General features: G+C 40.2%; 1 protein-coding gene across 2 annotated transcripts in view; it reads right to left on the reverse strand.

Annotated features, from left to right (window-relative positions):
- Nucleotides 1-8,971: 8,971 nt before the first annotated feature.
- The window catches only part of cul4b (cullin 4B), an 85,365-nt gene continuing 77,898 nt past the window's right edge, over nucleotides 8,972-16,438 (reverse strand). For both annotated transcript variants that reach the window (XM_043704821.1, XM_043704822.1), the window contains exons 18-20: nucleotides 15,741-15,913; nucleotides 12,680-12,832; nucleotides 8,972-10,301 (exon numbers count right to left, since the gene is read on the reverse strand). In XM_043704821.1, coding sequence (XP_043560756.1) covers nucleotides 10,206-10,301; nucleotides 12,680-12,832; nucleotides 15,741-15,913 — 422 coding nt within the window. In that variant the 3' untranslated portion in view covers nucleotides 8,972-10,205. The remainder of the gene's footprint in view (nucleotides 10,302-12,679; nucleotides 12,833-15,740; nucleotides 15,914-16,438) is intronic.

Below are 16,438 nucleotides of genomic sequence, written 5' to 3' on the forward strand. Positions count from 1 at the left end.
GTAGTAGATACGTTAGTTGAGAAGATTGTGAGATAAGATGTACGTGCATTTTGAAAGACAAGGTTTGATTAGGAGTAGTCAGCATGGCTTTGTGTGTGGGAGATCATGTCTCAGAGTTCTTTGATGAAGTGACAAGGAAGGTTGATGAGGGCAGGGCCGCAGTTATTGTCCATACAGGCTTCAGTAAGGCCTTTGATAAGGTTCCATATGGTAGGCTGCTCTGGAAGGTTAAATTGTATGGAATCCAGAGGGAGCTGGCAAATTGGATACACATTTGGCTTGATGGTAGGAAGCAGAGAGTAGTAGTGGAAGGACGTTTGTCAGTCTGGAGGCATGTGACTAGTGATATGCCTCAGAAGACAGTGCTTGGTCCATTGCTGTTTACTATTTACAATGATTTGGACGAGAATATACATCGTATGCTTTATAAGTTTGCAGATGACACCAAAATTGGTGGTATTGTGGACAGTGAGGAAGGTTATCAGAAATTGCGGCAGGACCTTGATCAGCCGGAGAATTGCATGGAGAAATGGCAAATGGAGTTTAATATAGATAAGTATGAGGTCTTGCATTTTCGAAAGTCAAATCAAAATAGGCGTTTCATGGTGAATGGCAGGGCCTTAAGGAGTGTAGTGGGACAGATAGACTTTGGAGTTCAGGTGCATGGTTCTCTGAAAGTGGACAGGGCAGTGAAAGAGGTTTTTGGTACACTGGTCTTCATCAGTCATTGGAATTGAATATAGACGTTGGGAAGTTATATTGCAGTTACATAGGATGTTGGTGAGGCCACACTTAAAGTACTGTGTTCAGTTTTGGTCACCGTGTTATAGGAAGGATGTTATTAAACTGGAAAAAGTGAAAAAGAAATTTACAAGGATGTTGCCAGGACTCAAGGGAGAGGATTTTTCTTCACTGCATAGGAGACTGAGGGGGGAATCTGACAGATGTGTATAAGATCATGAGAGACATGGCTAGGGTGAATACACTCAGTCTTTTACCCAGGGTTAGGAAATTGAGGACAAGAGGACATCAGTTTAAGTTTAGAGGAGAAAGAATAAAAGGGAACCTGAGGAGCAACTTTTTTTTTTAACACAGAGGTTTGTACGTACATGGAATGAGCTGCCAGCGGAAGTGGTTTAAGCCGGTACATTAACATTTAAAAGGCACATGGACAAGTAAATGGATAGGACAGGTTTAGTAGGCTTTAGGCCATCCAGAAGTTTTTAAAATGTTGTCATTGTACCTGCCTGTACCACTTCCTCTGGCAGCTTATTCCATACATGCACCACCCTCTGTGTGGAAAAAGTTGCCAGTTAGGTCTCTTTAAAAGTTTTTCCCTCTCACCCTAAACCTATGCCTTCAAGTGCTGGACTTCACCACCCTAGGGAAAAGACCTTGTCTATTTACCTGATCCATACCCCTCATGATTTTATAAACCCCTCAGCTCTGATGCTCCAGGGAAGCAAACTTACCACAGCACATTTGTACAAGGAGCCATTCAAGTAGGGGAAGAAAATATGAATGTGGTAGCCATAGGGGACATATTTACGGTGATAAATACAGTTCTCTGCAGCCATGAGCATGAATATTGAAGGCTGTGTCGCCTGCCTGTTACCAAAGTTAAGGATGTCTCCTTGGAACAAAGGAAGAACTAGGAGAGGGAGTGGAGGGATCAAGTAATCGGCAGTATTCCAGTAAAGTCATTTATAGAGTCAGATATCACGGGAACAGAACCTTTGGATCAACTTGTCCACACCAACCAAGTTTCACAAACTAAACTAGTCCCACTTGTCTGCGTTTGGCCAATATCCTTCTCAACCTTTCCTATCCACATACCTGTCCAAATGTCTCTTAAATATTTTAAATGTACCCACCTCTATCACTTCCTTCATCAGCTTGTTCAATATACACACCACCCACTGTGTGAAAAAGTTGTCATTCAGGTTCCAATTTGAATCTTTCTCCTCTCACCTTAAAAATATGCCCCCTAGTTTGGAACTCCCTCACTGTAAAGAAAAGACATTTGCTGCCACCTTATCTACAACCCTCACGATTTTATTAACCTCTATAAAGTCATCAGTCAACCTCCTATACTCGAATGAAAAAGTCCCAGCTTATCCACTCTCTCCTTATAACTCAATCTCCCCATTCCCAGCAATATCCTGGTAAATCTTTTCTGGTGCCTCTCCAATGTAATAATGTACTTCCAACAGCAGGGCGACCAGAAATGCACACATTATTCCAAAAACAGCCTCACCAATATTCTGTATCACCTCAACATGACATCCCAATTCCTGTACTAAAAGGTCTGAGCAAGTGTGCTAAATGCCTTCTTAACCTCATTGAGTGCAGTGGACAACAGGGAACCAGTGGATGTGGTGTATCTGGATATTCAGAACGTAGGAGTACAAATTGGTTACAAAATTGGCTTGACAGTAGGAGTCAGAGGTGGTGATAAAGGGTAGTTATTCATACTGGAGGCCTGTGACCTGTGGTATGCCACAAGGGTCAGTGCTGGATCCACTGCTGTTTGTTATTTAAGTAATGTGGATAAGAGTGTAGGAGGCATGGTCACTAAGTTTGCAGATGACACCAAAACTAGCAGTGTAGCAGACAATGAAGGTTATCGAAGAGTAAAATGGGATTTTGATCAACTGGACCAGTGGGCCAAGGAATGGCAGATGGGGTTTAATTCAGATAAATGCAAGGTGTTACATTTTGTTGAAATAAAAAAACAGGGTAGGATTTAGACAGTTATTAGTTAGGCCTTGGGGTGTATTGTCGAACAGATACACCTGGGGGTGCAGATGCATAGTTCCTTGAAAGTAGTGCTGCAGGTAGACAGGGTGGTGAAACTGGACTTCATCAGTCAGAGTATTGAGTTCAGGAGTTGTGACGTCATGTTACAGCTGTACAAGGCGTTGAGAATGTCACATTTGGAATACTGTGTACAATTTTGGTCACCCTGCAATAAGAACAATGCTAACAAACTAGAAAGGATACAAAAAATATTTACAAGATTATAGAGACTGGAAAGTTTGAGTTGTAAAGGAGCGACTAGGTGGACTGGGATTTTTTTGCCTGGAGTGCAGGAGGCTGAGGGGTGACCATGTAGATGTTTATTAATCATGAGGTGTATGGATAGGGTACATAGATAAGGTCTTTTTCCATGGTTGGGGAAGTGCAAAACTAGAAGGCATAGGTTTAAAGTGAGAGGAGAAAGACTTAAGAGATCTGAAGGGCAATATTTTCATGCAGAGGGTGGTATCCGTATGGAATGAGCTGCCAGAAATAGTGGTAGAAGTGGGTACAGTGACAGCATTTAAAAGGCATCTGGATGGTATATGAATAGGAAGGTTTCGAGGGATATGGGCCAAATGCTGGCAAATTGGGCTAGTGCAGTCCAGGAAACCAGTTTGGCATGGACAAGTCAAGCCAAAAGTGTCTGTGTCCATGCTATATGACTGTATAAGAGCAGTAAATAAGGCCAAAGGAGGGGAAAAAAAGGAGTATGAAGTAACAATGAGACAGAAATATGATTACATGAAGAACAAAGCTGAAAACTAAATTTTGAGATAGTATGACTTTTCAAAGGAACAGGCAGAAAGGCAAGTGTGGTGGTGTAGCATTGTTGGTTTGGTATGGTATGGATTGCAAGAAATAATCTTGGATGGGATGATGTAGAATCTATATGGATTGAGGTAAGAAATAAGAAGTGTCTCTGCTAGGAGAAGTCTATAAGCCCCCAAAGAGTAGCTTTACAGTGGGAGTTTGTGAAAATCAGGAGATGCATGAGGGCATGTAACAAAGGCAGTATGTTAATCATAGGTGACTTTAATCTTAATTTGGATGGGAAAAATCAAATCAGAAGTCGCCATGAGGAAGAATTCAGTGTATTTCTGGAAGAATATTTCAATTACACCAGTATTAATTGGGATAATCGTAGTATGAAGGAGTGAGGGGAGCATTTTTCTTGAAATGTGAAGAGAGCTTTTTATATCAACATGTAGATGGTCCTACAAGGGAGGTGCAGTGCTGGATCTAATTCTGGGCAACAAAGTCCAATAGATGTTTGAGCTGACAGTTGAGATGGGTTTTTGTGATAGCGATCACACCACATGTTTTAACGGAAAAGAAGGTGGTCTGCAAAAACAGGGTTTTGGATTGATGAAAGGCAGATTTTATTAAAAGACAGCAAAATCTCTCCAAAATAGACTGGAAACAGCTACTTGAGAGTAATTCTACAGCAGAACAGTAGGAGACGTTCAAGGAGGTACTGGAAAGAGTACAAGCCTAGCATATTCCTTTCAGTGTGCAATGTTGGAGCAACATGCCCAGAGAACCCTTGATATCCAGGAATATTTAGGACTGGAAAGGAAGGGAGAGACAGACATATAATGAGCACAAAAGAAACAAAACAGAGAGCCAAAATGAACATAGCACAATTCAAGAAAGTAATTTGGAGTACAAAAAGGGGGCATGAATAAAGGACAGCAGATAAAATTTGTAAGAATCCCAAAACATTCTATAAGTATATAAAGGGGAAGTGAATAATTAGGGCAAGAGTAGTGCCATAAGGAGACTGTACATGAAGCTGGAGGACATTGTTACAGTTTTAAACAAGTACTTCATGTCAGTCTTTGCTTAGGAGAAGGATGCAAATATAGGATTTGAGATATGTGAAGTTCTGAGCAGATTTAGAGGAGAGAGAGAGAGAGAGAGAGAGAGTATGAAGGTTTTGACAAGTTGAAAAGTAGACAAATCTCCAGGTCGACACAAATTATATCCCAGTCCACTGTGGGAGACAAGAAAGGAAATAACAAGGGCCCTGACCCAAATTTATAAATGATCTCTAGCTGCAGCGGAGATGGCAGAGGGCTGGAGGACAGTTAATATGGTTCTACTTTACAGGAAAGGTGATACAGATAGGATATTGTAGATCAGTGAGGTGAACTTCATGGTAGGAAAACTGTTGGGAGAAAATAGTGGAAGAGAAAACTAATCTCCATTTAGAGAAGCTAGCTTTGTCAGAAATAAGCCATGCCTGACAAATCTGGTTAAATTTTGATTGAGTTGAGGAGGATAGGGGAGTTTATATGGATTTCAGCAACGGAATTGACAAGGTCCCACATGGGAAACTGAAAAAAAAACTCATGGCAAGTTGGATCAAAAACTGACTTCGTATAAGGAGAGACGGTTATGACAGAAGGTAGTTTGTGTGACTGGACTCTGGTGTACAGTACTTGGGTCCCTTACTCTTTGTGATATTCATAAACTACGTATATAAGAATATTCCGGGAGTGGGGGAAAGATAGGTAAGTTTGCAGGTGACACAAACATTGGCCAGGTGATTTAGTGAGGATGTTGTTGTTAGCTTACAGGATATAAATGGATTAATTACATGGGCAAATCAGTGACAGAAGGAATTTCAACAAGAAATGTGTTGTGATGCACTTTAGACTAAGTGACAAGGGAGTACTCGGTGAATGACAGGATACTCAGAAGCTTAGAGGAACAGAGAGATCTTGATATGAAGGAGGCATGACATATTATTAGGGTGATTAAGAAAGCATAGAGAACACGCCTTTATCAATGTCAAAAAGTGTGGTGCTGGAAAAGCAGAGCTGGTCAGGCATCATCTGAGGAGCAGGAGAATTGACGTTTCAGGCATAAGCTCTTCATCAAGAACATTGGGGGTGGGAGGGGGGCCTCCCACATTCCTGATGAAGGGCTTATGCCCGAAACTTCTACTCTCCTGCTCCTTAGATGCTGCCTGGATGGTTGTGCTTTTCCATTGTCGCAGGTTTTGACTCTGGAAATAGGGTTGGAAGGAACAGTGCTAAGCTTAAACAAAGTCAATTAGAAAGGAATACTGACCTACAATGCTGCCAGAAGGAAGTCATGCCTAACAAATTTGACAGAATAGCTCAGAGAAGTAATCAGGTGTGTACTTGATGATAGTACCTGCACTTGATTTGTTCAGATGGATTCCAGCAAAGTCCAGACAAGGTCTCACATGGAAAACTGTTCAAGATGAAAGTTCAAGAGATCCAAGATAACTTGGCAAGTTGGATTTAAATTGGCTAATTGGTAGGAGACACAGCGAGATTGGAAAAGACTGGAGGTCAGTGTTCAGTGGCATACCACAGGACTCAGTACTGGGTCGCTTATTGTTTGTGATAAATGTGAGCAATATAGATGAAAATTGGGGGATGCCTCGGTAATTAAGAATGAGGAAGAAGGTCTCAAGTATGGGAAGATATAGACAAGTTGGTCAGATGGACAGATGAAATTTAACCCTGAAAAGTTGGAAGTAGCAACAAGTCAAGGGAATACTCAATGATTTGTAGTACACTAGGAAGCCCAGAGGAATAGAGGGATCTTTGAGTGCTTGTCCACAGATCCCTGAGGGCATTAGGACAGGTTAATAGGAGGGTTAGAAAGACAGTCTTGTCTTTATCAATCGTGGCATAATTATTAGAACAGGGAGGTTATTTTGGAGCTGCACGTCTTCAGTTAGGTCACAGCTGGACTACTGCACATAGTCTGGTCATCTCACTGCAGGAAGGATAAGATTGCACTAGAGGGGGTGCAGAGGAGATTCAACAGGATTTTGCACTGGTTGGACCATTTTGTCTATGAGGCTGGATAAGTTTGGGCTGTTTTTCTTTGGAGCCAAGAAGTTGCAGGGGGACCTTATGAAGGTGCATAAAATTGAGGGCATAGACAACATGGATAAATACTTTGCATCAATCTTCACAGTAGAAAAGACTACTGATATTCTTAAAGTACTAAAAAAAAAAGGGGCAAAATGAGTAAAGGAAATAAAGACAATAGTCACCAGAGAAAAAGTTCTCTGGAAATACATTTCCTGGACCTGATGCGACACATCCTAGGATACGAAAGGATGAAGCTATAGGAGTAGTGGATATTCTGGTCATAACCTTCCAAGAATCCTTAGATTTGGAGAAGTCCCGCAGGATCAGAAAACAGCCAATGTAAAAAAAGAGGAGCCAAAAACACAGTTAGTTTAGTCAGTGAGCTTATTGTCTGTTATTGGGAAATGTTGGAAAATATTATAAAGAATGCAATAGGAGAACATTTAAAAATACATATGATCAAGCAGAGTCAGCATGGTTTTGTGAAGGGAAATCACCGTTCACAAATTTACTTGAATTCTTTTAGGAGATAAAGAGGAAGTAGTTCATGAAATTTATATATTTGTATTCTCAGGTATTTAAGATATCAAGTATGAGCATACTTAAGAGCCAATGGTGACAAAGGTAGCATGGATAGAGGATTGGTTAACTAATAGAAGATAAGAATTGGGAAAAGCGAGGTATTTTCAAGAAACCAACCCAATGCCACAGGGATCAATGCTGGGGTCACAAGTATTTACAATATAAATGGTTTGGATAAGGAAAGTGACTCTTCCATAGCCAAGTTTGTGGATGACAAAAATAGGTGGGAGGCAAATGGTGACAGTGACACAAAGACTCTACAGAGGGATATAGACAGGTTAAACAAGTGGGCAAAACCTTGGCGGATGGAATATAATGTGGGAAAATGTGGGGTTAGATACTTCTATTCTAAGAGTTGAATATTACTGAAATGGAAACACTGTACAAAGCTAAGGAACAGAGGGATTTGGAAGCATGTATGCATGAATCCTAATATATCAAACAGGCACGATGGAAAGCAAATGGAATTTTGAGCTTGATTTCAGAGGGAATGGAATACTCACTTGTGAAGTTTTGTTAAAACAATTCAAGAGGCAAGACCACAGCTGCAATACTGTAAACTGTTTTGGTCCCCTTATTTATGAAAAGATATATGGCATTGGAGGAAATCCATAGAAAGTTCACGAGGTTGATGCCTGGTTTTTTTTTGGGGGGGTGGGGGGAATCTCTGTCTTATGAGGAACAGTTGAGTAGGTTGCACCTGTATTCATTGGAATTAAGGAGAATCCGAGCTGACCTGACTAAAACATAAAAGATTCTTTGGGGACTTGACAGGGTACAAGGGAAAGCTTGTTTCCCCTTGTGGGAGAGTCTAGGACCAGAGGAATAAGGGATTGCACATTGACAAGACAGATGAAGAGGAATTTCTTCTTTCAGTGAATCTGTGGAATTCTTTACTGCAGAGATTGCGTCATCCAATATATTAAAGGCTGAGAGAGATTTTTAATTAGTAAGTAATATAAGGAAAAGGCAAGAAATGGAATTGAAGGTGCTGATAAGCCATGTCCTCCATGAATAACAGTAATTTCAATGGGCCAAATAGCCTACTTCTGCTCTGACGTCTTATTCTGAATAAACTAAGAATTCATATTAGAACACAAATTTCTGAGGTCCTAAAAGTCATTCAGTTGGTTGCACCTTACATCTTTAGAGTCACCACCTCACCTTAGAGACAAGCAAACTATTAAAAAAAAATTAAAGTTACACGTTCCTCCCTTTAAGTTGATATAATCAATATTATAAGTCTTATTGCTCTTCAGAGTTTTACTAATAGTCAAAATATGTAATCTAGTACAATAAGTAAACACAGAACTTAATAAATTGTCAGAAGCTAATTTATCAACTGCAAGAGTGATGTGACGGCTTAAGCCAAGGCTGATTAAGCTACTGATTTTGTTCTTCCCAACTCCACAGACAGCATTAATACCATCTGAGTAGTCTGATGCATCATGTAACCCTCTGGGACATAATCCAGACAGATGGTATTGACAGACTACACAAACAAAAGGAGCATCAGAACCAAACCAAATCCTATTCCCATCCAACACATACATTTCCCACCAGAAATTTAAATAAAAAATCCTGGCTTTTTTTTCTCCAGTTCCAAAGTCTAAAGTTTTAGGTTAAAAAGTCAGTGTAAATATATGGACAAAAAGGAACAAACTCCCCCTAATCCCTGGAAACAGGGGAAGAGAAAGGGAGATTAATTATAAAGCTTATTACACAGGGACTAGTTATTCAATATTTATTGAACACAAAAACCTTGAATATGGACCGCTTCCACTTTATGAAGGGACAAATATGTACATATATAACAAATTCATTTGGAAAAGACACAGTAGTCTTTGTGCACCTCTGTTGCCAGCTTGTAATTACAAAGGGTTCCTATTGTGCGCTAATTGTTTTAAGTTTCACATTCTTAAAAGAACAGAGCAGCCTGGCTGACACGTTAACAAGTTCTTCTCACTTTTAAATCTTGCTCCCCCGAACTGAAATGATTTAATAATGCAGTAAGTAATCAAAAGTTTATACACGTGAGCTGACAATGAAGTTTGAAATAAAAATACAATTTGTATTTTCCTCAGGATCAACATCCTGATGAAACTGCCGCCAGTCTCCAAACGTCATTGCATTCTCAGTGGTTAACTATTACTGCTGTGATAAATGGTAAATACAACATGGCAAATGCTTCAAAATTTTCCAGCAGGGTCAAAATACAAAACAGACATCACTGCATTACACACAATATTTTATTACCCACGTTCCACTTTTGGCACCTCCTTTAGTTGTCAAAAAACGCTGGCAAAAAAAAAAAACAGAACAAAATCCACATTTGTAAAATAAAACATGTATAGATAATGTTCTTAACTAAGGATTGATACCATTTACTCCTTGAAATTCTAAAATCAATGTTAAAATAAAACTTCCAGAAGTGGTGAGCGATTAGTCTTCTCTCAATGCAGAGTTTCAAGTGTGAACAACATAGATGGATGTCTATTGATGTCAAGAAGTTTGAAGACTCGTGCTTTTACAAGAAAATGAGAAAATAAAACAAGCTCTTCCTCCAAAAGAAATAACATGGAAGCAACTCAAAATGATTCAACAATGACGTGGCTAATCAAGATAAAACTGATGAGGTGCAGTTTCGCATTGCATCTGTTCTTCACAATTACCAAAAGTTAATTTGAAAGTTGGGGAAGGAGTTGTATTTGCTTTTGGTGTCCACTGCTACCTCAAATATGTGGAAGTCCAACAGCATTAGCAGAGATTCACGAAGTACTCTCTGGATGGCCACGTTTTCCTTCAGAGAAGTTCTCTCCCAGTTATTTCAGTAATGCCATTTTTCATATATTTCTAGGCAATACGAACTAAAAAAACTCATTCACTGGGATCAACACTGTAGCGTTAAGCCATTGACCATCCGAGATTAGAAGTGCTTTATGAAGCTTTTCTTCATCCGAAGTTCTATGCCACGTAGTTGTATTGGTTGGTATTTTCTTTGTCTCTTTCCATGTAGTCCCTGTCAATTAATGACTCTATTCTTTTCTTTAGATCAGCAGGCTGAAAGAAAGGAAATTAAATAATTATTTACATGATAGAAAATAATCGGGTTTGATTCCAGCCTCTGGCAACTGCCTGTGTGGAGTCTGCACATTCTCCCAGTGTCTGCGTGGGTTTTCTCCAAGCGCTCAGGTTTCCTCCCACAGTCCAAAGATGTGCAGGTCAGGTGAATTGGCCATGCTAAGTTGTCCAGTATTAGATGCATTATCAGAGGGAAATGGGTCTGGGTGGGTTATACTTCGGAGGGTCGGTGTGGACTTGTTGGGCTGAAGGGCCTGTTTCCACACTGTAGGGAATCTAGTCTCATCGGATATCCAAGGTGCACATCAACAACTCATCAAGGCCCCATCACCAGCGCTTCTGAAACCTTTTACGGCCCATAAGGACATAGGCAGCAGATACAGGAGAATGCCATCACCTGCCAATGCTCCTCAAAGCCACACACCATCCAAATGTGGAACTATATTGCCATTCCTTCATTGTCTTGGGATCACGGTGCATGAACTGCCTTCTCAACAACACTTTGGCTATACCTGCATTAGATATACTTTCCGCAGTGATAATCAGGTGTAGGTTAACAATGCTGGCTTTGCCAGAAAATCCCACACAAGGGACGTGTGGTTGAAACAAAGTAAGTAATTAACTACTTCTGGAGAGATAGACATGTTGCTGAAACATTTGGGTTGCACACATCAGGACAAATGCAACAATGGTGAATTTCAAACAATGAAAATACCCAGTATTACAGGTGCTGACTGTTTGCCAAGTTGATTCTGATTGGCCTAGAATTGCCATGTCAAAAAAAACTCCTAAATTTACAAGCAAAAAAGTGATATCTCTGCATTTGTCCTGCAAAGTAAAATATGCAAAGCTTTGGCAACACATCAGTTTTAAGCAATATTCAAGTTATGATCTTCCAAGTAGAGCCGTAATTTCTGATTTGTTTTGAAACATTGGGTTTTCAACTGGAAAGACTTGATAGTTTAACAGACAAGTATGCAACTCTCTCAAACAATTACATGTAGGCCCATTCAAGATTGTGCGTGATATGCCACAGTTTTGGATCCAGTGTCCAGTCCACCTCAGATTGGCCTGAAAGGGTATCTCAAAAGTTTCAGCAACAGGCAAAGGTAACTATTTCATGCTCCTATCATAAAGCAATAACACAAGTGATATTCACCACTAACAGGATACTGCCATCAAGCTAAAAAGACATTTGGTCCATCCTTCAAATGAGTATTTTGGTATATGAATTTCAGATCTAGTGTGATGTTAGATATGTAGGTTATACGTTCCAAAGACCTGACAGATAGTGTCAAACAGCATAATCCCTTCAGCTGTGCACACCAAGCAAGGTACTGACCATATGAAATCAGCTTGCAAAACTCAAAATGACTCAGCATTAAATGTGATGCCACAATTAGAGAACATCTGGTAAATAATCTTCAGTGTGTGAAGAATCAGTTGACAGTCAGTTTAGGATTATCAGCTGGGTTTGGAGGAGGTGCACTTGTATATATTGAAAGCTATATGTTACTGCAAATTACTTTGTTCTCTGCAGATAAATTATGCATATACACCAGTAGTCTCAATTCATCAACACAGGCAACAACCACTGTCTGGCTCATTTCTCAGAGCAATGACTTCGATCAGAATTCTATCTGCAAGGTTTACAATGTGAATAAAGCTGGGCAGTTAACTGTCGATCATAATGAATGCATGACGTGGAGGTGCTGGTGTTGGACTGGGGTGGACAAGGTCAAAAATCACATGACATCAGGTTATAGTCTAACAGGTTTATTTGAAATCATAAGCTTTCGAAGCAACGCTCCTTTTTCATCTGACAAAGGAACGTTGCTCTGAAAGCTTCAGATTTCAGATAAACCTGTTGGACTAGATTTAGATTAGATTACAGTGTGGAAACAGGCCCTTCGGCCCAACAAGTCCACACCGACCCGCCGAAGCGAAACCCACCCCATACCCCTACATTTACCCCTTACCTAACACTACGGGCAATTTAGTATGGCCAATTCACCTGACCATGCACATCTTTGGACTGTGGGAGGAAACCGGAGCACCCGGAGGAAACCCACGCAGACACGGGGACTATAACCTGTTGGCATGTGATTTTTTGACGTTATGAATGCGATAATATTTTTGCATTTCCTGGAAATTGTCCTGATGAGTGTAAGTCCGAAAGCTTGCAGAAAATTTGTATTTTATCAGTAATACCTTAGTATTTCTTCAAGATATGACTACACTTGTACGATTTCTGCGTCTGTGTGGAGTTATAATAAAATGATTCCCTTTAAATTGCATGTTATTACATCTCTCACATGACTGTCTTTGCTGACCTAGATAATAACAGTAACCCATACCTTGACTGGAAATTTCAGCTGATTATACACTTCAGATACAAGAAGATTGTGGCTCAAAGTCTTTCTCATTTTCATGATTCGGACAATAGCAGCATCTATTTGATACTGCCTGTCCTGGAACACTCTTTCAGTAGTGCTGGCCTGTTCTTCAACCTATCAAAAATGACAAATGTTACATTGGTGATAATTCAACTGGAATGAAAGCATGTTAATAATACTAACCTCAAATTTAATTATTTAAATACAATTGAATCAAGTTGAAATAGCATGGCATTTTAAAAGATGTTAAATGACTAACCTAAACAATAGCACTTCACATCCACATACAACCATTCACAGTAAAGCACAGAGCTGACATAGGAAGTCTTGACAGATGAAGGAATGTGTGGTTAGATGAAAGAGAGAATATGGTTTGGTTCAGCCTCAGATACCAGTCAGTAACAAAGATAGAAAACAATGAATTAAATATTGGAAACACTAAAGCCAATGATTTCATTCAATTAAATGTTCAATAAGTGAACATGTTCCTCAATTTAGACTGGATCATAAAATGGATTAAGTGCTTGTACCTCAAATTGCAAGTATTAATCTCAGCCACAGGTTGTTAACTGATTTTTTGAAAACATTCATTCTTGGGAGTAGAGCATCATTGACTTTGCTAGCATTTATAGCCCATCACTAGTTGTCTTGGAAAATGTGCTTGTGAGCTGCTCTCTTGAATTGCTGCAGTTCATGGGGTATAGGTACACCCACAATCCTATTCAGGAGTTTCAGCATTTTTACACAGCAATATACTTCCAAGTCAGGATGGAATGGTGTGTCACCTGGAGAGAACACACCACTGGTCATACCCCAGACATCTGCCATCTCATCCTCCTCTATAGAGAAGTCATGAGGTGAAAGGTGCTGTCAAAGGAATCTAGGTTGAGTTACTGCAGCTCATCTTGAACAGGTGACACAACAATGGTCATGATGCATCTTCAATGGAAATGGGAGTGAATGTTGAAGTGGGGAATGGAGTGGCAATCAATCAGGCCATTTTGTCCTGAATAGCATCAGGCTGCATTTAGACACTGACAGATTCAATATCTAAAGAGTTATACATGGAGCTGAACATTGTGTGGAGGTTACTGACGCTTTACGTTTGAAATTGCTCGGATAACTTCAATTTTTGAATGATTGTGAGAAATGGACTTCAAGTTTTGTAGAAACTCCTCAAATAGTTTCTTTGAAAGAGGTAACTGATAGTTCATTGCAGACAATAGATAATTGCTTTCCAAACAAGGCATCTTACAAATCTCATGACTGTGTGCTTTGCAGTAAATCCCTCCCAGGGCTGTTTTGAACAGTAACTAGCTTGGAGAGATATTTATTGGTTTCAGTTAGAGGGATACCTGCTAAGAACAAGCTGAGTTGGAGAAAAACTTGCTAAAGAAAAACTGCTCAGTTGATTTTTATCATGTATGGAAAAGAAAATTATTTTGTAAGAGTGACTAAAGTAACACCTCAAGATTATATTTCTTGAGCAAGTTATGCCTGCAAGTATCAGAAATAACTGTATAGGATTGATAACTTGATCACACATGCCTGAACATAGCTGGAATAAACTCTGGAGCATCCTGCACTTCATCCTTTTGCATTTAAGAATAACCCATCGGCCAGATTTTATTTGTTCAGATAGCTAATCTCTGCTGAAAAAAAGAGTAGTGTGTGTGGTGCTGGAAGAGCACAGCAGGTCAGGTAGCATCAAGGAGCGAGAGAATTGACATTTCAAGCATAAGCTCTTCATCAGGAATGATGCTTGTGGGTCCAGGGGCTGAGTGATAAATGGGAAGGGGGGGTGGGCGCGGGGGGGGGGCGGCGAGGGGGAAATGTCAATAATGATGCTTGTGGGCAGGGGGAGGGTAGCTGAGAAATAAATTGGAGGGAGGTGGGGTTAGGGGGAATTTCTACACCCCACTGAGGACAAATGTTTAGTCCTCAGCAAAGGCCTCACCTTCATCCCTCTACGCTCCTAGATTAATGAGTTCGACACACGTCACGAACTTGAACATTTCCTCCATTGCCTCCGCCCCCGGGCCCACATTTTCAATTAAGACTCACGCCCACCCTTCTCTCGCCTCCATCACACCCCATCCTGGCCTGTTACCCGCCCTCAATCTCTTAATTTCTAACTGCTGCCGTGACACTGACCGCCTCAACCTGTCCACCCTACCTCAGCTACTCCAACCTCTCACCCTCACAACGTGCAGGTCTCCACTCCCTCCGCTCCAACCCCAACCTCACCATCAAATCCACAGACAAGGGTGGGAGGGGTGCAATAGTAGTTTGGCGCACCGACCTCTACAATTAACCCCACCTGAAAAAAAAAGTAACTTTTTTCCATTTCTTGAGAAGTGTATGCATGCATACACTGTGGGGATATTTTGAGGGGTAAGCAATTGTATTTCTACATTACTGAATGTAATTGTTAACCATATAGTTCATCTTCATAAAATAGGCTTTGTTTTGATAAGCCCACAATCTGCTTGTTCCAATCAATATTTGGATGATAAACATTGTTTAAAACTTGACATAAATGAAATATTTAAGTAGTCAGCTTGGAACAGAGACAAGTTCTTTTGAAATTTTAAGCTGTGACGAGTAGAGCAGTGGGACCAAAGCGACAATATGTATGATTGAGGCTGGAAGAATGTAATCAGTGCACTTCTGATGTCATGAGGGAAGGAAGGTCATTTGTGAAGCTGCTGAAAATACTTGGGCATGGGGAACTATCCTGATAAACTAGGGATTGTTGTGGAGCAGTGGTAGTGTCCCTACCTTTGAGCCAGGAGGCCCAGGTTCAAGTCCCACCTGCTCCTATTATTTCCCATTAATAATAAACACCTAATCATCAGGTGCCCACAGCACTCTTAGTATTAGTCCCCCAAAAAGTATTCCATACTCCAGCAACACTTACATTGAACACCGCAAAACTTCACAAAACATTACAAAGTGCAGCACTGCATGGATTATAACTGACAACACAAATAATCCTTGAGGTATAAGAGGTCTTACATACCGTTTCTTTCATCTGGATCTGATTAATCTTGATCCTGAACAGCTTATGTTTGAAATCATCGTTACAGGTAAATTTGTCATAGTCTTCCACATCTTTGCTTTTTGGAGTTTTGGTCAGTACACGTGCTTTGCCACATGCCAAAGACTGCAATGTCCTTCGCAACTCTCCATCCTCTGGTAGAAGAGATGTCAGTAATTATTAATTTGTTTTAACAAATATTTGAGAGATATTTTATCCCCCTCACCTTCAAAGTGCCAACGTTTACTTGGACACAATATCACAGACACCCTCCAGTATTTTGCCTAAATGGTTATTCTTACACTGAGGCCCAGAGAGCAAATGTAAGCAGGCTTGTCAAAGGGGTTTCATAACCCTAATTCTAATCACATATGATGTTAATGTATGCAGTCTCATGCCATCTTGCAAAATTCACTGGTAACAAGTAAAAATAAACCTGATTGATCTTCCCAGAATACAAAAGAAAGTGTCCCTGGAAATAATGGATGTATTGGTGGTATTCTTCCAAACTTGTACACATGCTGGAGCAGTTCGTACAGATTGGAGGGTGGCAAAAGCAGTCCCGATATTTAAAAAGGGACGATGAGAAAGCAGAGTATTAGAACCTAACATCAGTAGTGTGAAAATGCTGGAGGCCATAATAAAAGATGTGAAAAAACAACATTTGGAAAGAACTAAAC

Source organism: Chiloscyllium plagiosum, chromosome 15 (assembly GCF_004010195.1).
Source record: "Chiloscyllium plagiosum isolate BGI_BamShark_2017 chromosome 15, ASM401019v2, whole genome shotgun sequence".
Classification (NCBI taxonomy): domain Eukaryota; kingdom Metazoa; phylum Chordata; class Chondrichthyes; order Orectolobiformes; family Hemiscylliidae; genus Chiloscyllium; species Chiloscyllium plagiosum.